Source organism: Buceros rhinoceros, unplaced genomic scaffold (assembly GCF_000710305.1).
Source record: "Buceros rhinoceros silvestris isolate BGI_N320 unplaced genomic scaffold, ASM71030v1 scaffold1199, whole genome shotgun sequence".
In the NCBI taxonomy this organism is placed as follows: Eukaryota; Metazoa; Chordata; class Aves; order Bucerotiformes; family Bucerotidae; genus Buceros; species Buceros rhinoceros.
Window position 1 is genome coordinate 39,026 of NW_010431874.1, and position 6,559 is coordinate 45,584.

Genomic DNA, 6,559 nt, shown 5'->3' on the forward strand with positions numbered 1-6,559 from the left:
AACCGGGAAATTCTTGTCAGGCTGTTAGCGAGGAGTGCTGCAACCCGTGCTCAGGCAGACAGCTTTCACATTTAAAAGGCTTTAACATTCTGGGAGCTCATTCCAGATGCCACTCTGAATGCGATGCCTAAGTCCCTACAACTGTGACAAACAAAGGTTTGACAGAGCAAAAACCACAGGGGCACTATGAAAGAAGTCCCTCTGCTAGATGGCTTTCAGCTGGATAATAGGGCAGTAATAGCGACACAGCCACAGACTAGTAAATACCTGAAAAATTCAGCAACTACAAATCACATGCAGGTTACCAGAAGTACACCCCACTCTGTTCCAAAAGACAAAGCCTTGGACAAGACAGATTCATATGCATTTTGTTTTTCACCATAGTCATACAAAAAGCAGGAAGCCATTTGCTGCGCAATGACTGACAGCACGAATTTTGAAAGTCTAGTTGCAGATCAGACCAATATTACCCGGCAAACAGAGAGATCAAGAGTTCAATCCCAAATAGCAAAGGAGTTTCTCTCCTCAGACTTTTTACCTGACAGTCTACATGGGCATAATTTCCAGTGTTCATAACTGAAGAATCAAAACAACAGAAGCTTTCAGAGAACAAAAATCAGTGTCAGTATTATTTTCAGCTCTTTGCTACTTAAGAAAATCACCTGCAACTTACCAATATTCTAACATCAACTTACTAAACCCATGATCAGTATAGAGACAGACTATTATTTTCATGGAAACACACTGTAATATTCAAATGCTTCCTAATTCTACAGGTAGATTCTTTAGGGGAAGGGACCATTTCCTCTGTGTAACTGATAAGCTGTTGAGCATAGCGTTTAGGAGAATATATTAATACACATTCTCACCTTTTAAAACCTTCTGGCTGACATGACCATGTTTTTCACTTACAGGAAGGCTGTGTGAAATGAGTGTAAGGCTGTAGCCTGAGGTACTGCTTAATAAAAGCAGGTGGTGGTCAGAGTTTTACCTCCATATTGTAGTTATAGCTCTGGAGTTAGTTACTTTCAGCAGAAACTTGCAGTTCGCCTTCTGCAAGCTGGATAACATTTACGGGATGATGCTGAATCCAAACTGACAATTTTTTCCAGATGCCATATAAAAGGCAAGAATGACTTCAGCAGCTTTATGCCTGCATTCTGTTTCAGATATACGTGCTTCTCTGAAGTGCTCTCTCCCTAGTGAGCATGAAGTGACACCCTTTAAGGGTTTCCAACAGATAAACATCATAATGCCCTTGTGCTATTTCACAAGTTACAACGAGACACCCCCATGGCCATTTTGAGAACAGTAGATCATTGCCTTTTTTCTTAATTTGGAGCAACAGTCGAAGGATAAGTCCACTGCAGAATAGAATAAAAATTAATTGCAGTTTTAGGTTGACACAAAGTTTGTATTTCTCTTTGTAATATGTGAAGCTATTTTGCATAATATTAGTAATTTAAGAACTGTTAAAGATACAGCTTTAAAGCAATCGGTTGAATTCTAAAACAAGGCAAAGCATATTTGAAGCAATTACTAGATACACCAATTTAGTTGCTGCAGAACTTGTGCAGTACAAATTTGTGTTCATTACATGAGTTCAAATCCTTCAGCCAAATCAAGTGTAATTCATGCTTTTACTTCTAAAGTAAGTCCTCCTTTGCTTTACAGTCCCAGGTAACCTGGTTCTGGAACTGATTTCCACATACTCCTTACAATCGAACCACACTGCTCAGTGTAGCATTTCTCCTTTCAGTGGAAGAGGCTTCAGTGGAAAGCATTTTCTAGAGTGGCATCTACATCTCACTTCAACTGGCAAAGAACACTCAATACTCCTATTTTACTGCCATCTGCTTCTCTATTTGTCATAAAAATGCATGACTCTGAAGGCAAATGTACGTCTTACTCAAACTTTCTTGTCAGTGCCTGAGAGTAGCAAGGTGAAATAGTAATACCAGATCGAGGTATTACTATTTTATCTTGATACTTAACTTACTGTGTGGTAGCAGGCATCAAAGAGACAAGGTTATAGAAGTCCCGGTTTTCAGTAAGAGAAGTGTCAGACGGGATTAGCTTTAATGTTATTTCCAAACAGTCTATTTCCTAATGCTAAGGCTAAACACGCCTGAAGTCTCCAGCTGCCAAACAGAAGAAATGCCTAAAACGTACAAATTAGGGTCTTTAAAACTGACCAGCTTTTCATGACAAAGCTGCTAAATCACGGCATGAAAAAAAGCCATAATGGATCACGCCAAGCATTCACCTAACACCGTACCCTGAGTACAGAGGCCAAAAGCAGGTTTTTAGGCAAGTCCCTCAGATCAGGGCAAGCATGTACACCACTTCCCACAAAACTTATCCGCTCCCCAAAAATTAGCAACTTGGGTAATGAAAAGAAGTTCCTCTGCCATAAATTGTCCCAGCATCTCCAGCTTTTTACTTTTAGCACCTACTGACATGTTTTAATTTGAGAGAAGCAACTTTTTAACAAAAGTTTGTTAAAACTACCAAGAAGACGACTTCTTCAAGCATTGTTACACATTCTTCCACATGAATTTTAATATTCCAGGACTACTGTTAAATATCAAATACTCCAGAAAAAAGTGTCTGTTTCATTAATGTTTTACATTAATCAGTAAACTCTCTTCTCTAAGACAGTTCACCTTTTACTTTAAGCTACATCCCTTCCTTTGCATCTCTATACAAACGTCCAGCTTCTCAACACGATGAGTTTGCAAATGCAAACTTTAAAGCAATATAATAAAAAACACTCACTCCCTACACTTCTTGTACTTTGCTTTTACCAAGTGTCAGCCTTACAACAGCTACGACCTGACCACATTCCTCTGATTGCAGTCATGCTGAAGTTCAGCCATCACTTGGTCCTGAGGCTCCTGGGACAAACATCAGTGGTGGGACCAATTACCTGCATCAGTTTTCTCGAGAGCTCATTAGTGAGAAATTCCTCTTCCTTTTCATAGTTCACTGCAAGCGTTTCTTTTTCTTTCTGCAGAGCTTGAATCTTCTTAAACAGCGTATTACTGATGAATTCCTCTTCCTGCTCTGCCCTTGCTTGCTGTGAAGTAAAAACATAGTTTTATGAAAAGAGGGAGCCAGTTCCCACATTAAAAGCTGCAATTACTCCATTATCCTTTACATGCCCACCACCCCTTTCCTTCATCTTGCCTATCATCTATGAGAACCGTACGCTGCATCCCAGTGCTGTTACCATCCCCTTTTCTAACATTATAGCAACTTTCTTCCTTTTTTGTTCCCCGTCTTTCAACTTGGGAAACTTCACCGGTCCTTTGAAGCAGCCTCCCTGCAACCAAATGCACGAACCTCTAAACTTTTAAATTTTATAAAAGCATTACTGAGTCACAGATACCTACTTTGACCTACTGCATTCCTAAAAACACACCCCCCGCTAAATGTTCTCCATTACAAGCTGAAGCACAGCTCAGACTGCTGCATCCAGCACCATCCCTTCTTCCCAGATCCCTTAAGACGGCAGCCCTGCTTTCTAGGAGTCAAATAATACACAAGAGGAGAGCTACTCTGGGAATATTCCCCATGAAGATCCACTAGAGAAGACCATTTCCATTTTAGCTGTCCTCCAGCGCCCAGGTACTGCTTCACAGAACGCCAGCCCGCGAGCTCGCTCCCTGGGATTCCCTAAGTTCAGATGCTCGTGTGGTTTTTTTTTTTTTTAACATGCATATCAGAAACTTGATAAACAGAACCAAAAGCTAGCTTTCGGACACCTGCTCTAAAAGCACACAAAGAGTATTTCATATTGACAAACGAAAGATCATGCCTAGGAATTGGTAGAGCCAACCCTTAATTCCAGAGCCCAGAATGACAGAAATACCAAAGCAGGGAATTCAAGCCACCACCTTTAACAGATGAGAAAATGCAGTGCTGGGGGGTGTTCTCACCCCCTGCAATAAACCCCACATCACTTGAACTGCAGATCCGTGATTTGCCCTGGTGCTAACAAAACGGTAACAGCCTGCAGCTTACAATACGTAAAGATTCAGGAAGTTTTATTTAAGTAAAATTTAAGAACTGAAACAAACGCATAACTAGAATTTTACTGAAAGCTTTGCTTCCAGGACCTTCTGCCCAAAATGAGCCAAAATAACCATATATTTATACATCTTGCAGACTGGAAAATGCTTGAAAGACTTCATTGTGTCAGTGCTCTTTTAACTGAAATGTTGTATTCCCCAGCAGTCCAAGAGAGGGTTACGGTTACCTAAACAGAGACACCTCCTATGCCTACAAGAAAAGTTACTTAAAGAACATGAATGTCTTGAAATTTGGTGGAACAATAGGAAAGTTGTAAATTCTCCTCATGACACCACCATTACCATAAAATCCAAAGTGATGGTTTGGAACTTTCTCAGTTGAGTCCTCCTTCCATCAAGTCCTTCTCTTCACATTTTTATCTCTGCTTTCTTGTGCCTTCTCCCACCTCTATCACTTTCTTTTCTTGGCCCTCTCCTACTAGCTATCTGCCATGCCACCAGCTCCCTCCTCCCTATCACCAGCAAAGCTGGCACAAACCCAACCTGGCAAAAAAAAAAAGCCAAAAGAAAAGAAAAGAAAAAGAAAGGTCTGGCACAGCTTATTAGTTTAGCTTAGGTCCCGCACAGCACCTCCTCTCTAATGTTCATGCAGCTCAACAGCACTCTAGCACATTCAGCACTGGCATTATGATTTGTCACATCAAGGTAACAGAGTTGTTCAAGAGATCTGAAGAAAAATGCTAAGTTGTCAGCTCACATCTCAGAAAATTAAAACTCAAGGAATCTAACTGATCTCAATAACATCATCTATTCCTTCCTAAACGTGCCTTCAGTTAGAGCTACTAGCAATCTCACATCTTCAGAGACATTGCAAAATGGAGTAAACAAGTCAAATTGCAAGGGTTCATTGTCCTCAAATCGTTAAAATTCATGCATGCTGTTCCAAAACCAACTCCTCCACTGCCTTCACTACCCAGGATTTTTACTCGTGTCTGCTTTTCAGTGGCTCAGACAATGAAAGACAGTAACACAGACCAAGCCTACTTACAATCAAATTAAATTAGAAAGCACTTGGTTCTAAAGAGGAAAAGAATCAAGGTGTTTCTACTTTGATTTCTGTTCATCTCTAACTTGCACAGATTTGTTCTGCTCATGCTTTGCACAACCAAAAGCTCTAAAGTCACATTATTACAGCGCCGAGCCTGCACCACACTTTGTAGCTGGATCCTGGAGTTACATTAATGTTGGGTGCTTGGGCCAAGGTGAACAGGGGCTGCCAAGCTCCCAGCCTGCTTCTGGAACAGCACTGCCCCTCCTTTGTGCCTGCCCGGGTGCTCATGCAGCCAGGCAGCAGGCCAGCACAGGCAGGAGGAGACACCCAAAATTTAATCTTTTCCCTCCCTCCTCCCCTTTTACTTTCCTGGATCGGCTTTCTAAACTGGCATACCACACAGGCGGACAGCTGGCACGTGGAAACTGAGGAAGAACAGCCACCATTTAGACCTGTTTAAACTGCTCTGCACCAACTCCCTCTGCCTATGCTGCGCAGGACACCAGCTTGCCTTCAGCTGGCTCAGAGCAGAAGCTGAGTGCGATTACATCTGCCTCTGTAACACAAAGAGTTTATTTCTCAACTGAACAAACAACAGGAACCCTATAAATCTAAGTATGAACTGTTACGTTCCAGATATCCACACATCAAATTTGTGGATACAATGAATGTCCACTTAAACAACCCAAGGGTCAGCAATTTCAACACAATCTTTTTAGTAAAAAAAAAGTCACACAGTTAAGATTGGGTACAAAAGCACATGATGCATCACCACATTTCTTTCAAATCCACATAATTTCGGTCTGAAATTTTCCCTTCATCTTGTTACTCATTACTTGGAGATCGTTCAATTATGTTAAGTAATATCTTGAAATCTGTTACTCATTTAGCCTGCAATCAAACTGATGTTGTAAAACTGTCATTAAAAAAAACCCCAGGTTTTAATAATATTTCCTGCACAGACTCTGTCACTGCAATATTTTTCTGGACATATATGCAGTGTGTTTCCACATGGATAATCCACCTTTTTATTAAGTATTTGCATTTGAAAAGAGGTTCTGATATGATCAGCTAAAAAAGAGAAGCAGAGCACGGAAATCAGCGACAGCAGGTCTGCTATGAGGGCACCAAGTTCTCGGGTTCTCTCTATTAGCTGGATCACATTCAGCATCCAAAAACACTAACAGCAATTCACTCAGCTCCATGTACCATATTACAAAACAAATTGCAAAGGCGCTGAGTGATACAAACTGGTAACACCTAATCATTCCATCTCTGGAAACCTGAAACGAGCAATCTGCTTCCACCACGGATTTTCTGCATAACCACAGTCAACGTCCACCTGTCCCCTGCATCTCAAACCTTCACGTTCAGCTAACTCACAGCATGTCAGGGACACACCCGAGGAAAATCTCTAACTGTTGTGGTCAAGGCCATGAATGGCAAGAAATCAATAATGAAGAGAAGGGAAAGA

At 41.1% G+C, this 6,559-nt stretch overlaps 1 protein-coding gene across 1 annotated transcript in view; it reads right to left on the reverse strand.

The window, feature by feature from the left end:
* Positions 1 to 3,079, reverse strand: part of CCDC6 (coiled-coil domain containing 6) — a gene marked incomplete at its 5' end in the record, with an annotated part of 23,475 nt that extends 20,396 nt beyond the window's left edge. Inside the window, one exon of the mRNA XM_010143548.1 lies at positions 2,930 to 3,079. Coding sequence (XP_010141850.1) covers positions 2,930 to 3,079 — 150 coding nt within the window. The remainder of the gene's footprint in view (positions 1 to 2,929) is intronic.
* Positions 3,080 to 6,559: the final 3,480 nt, after the last annotated feature.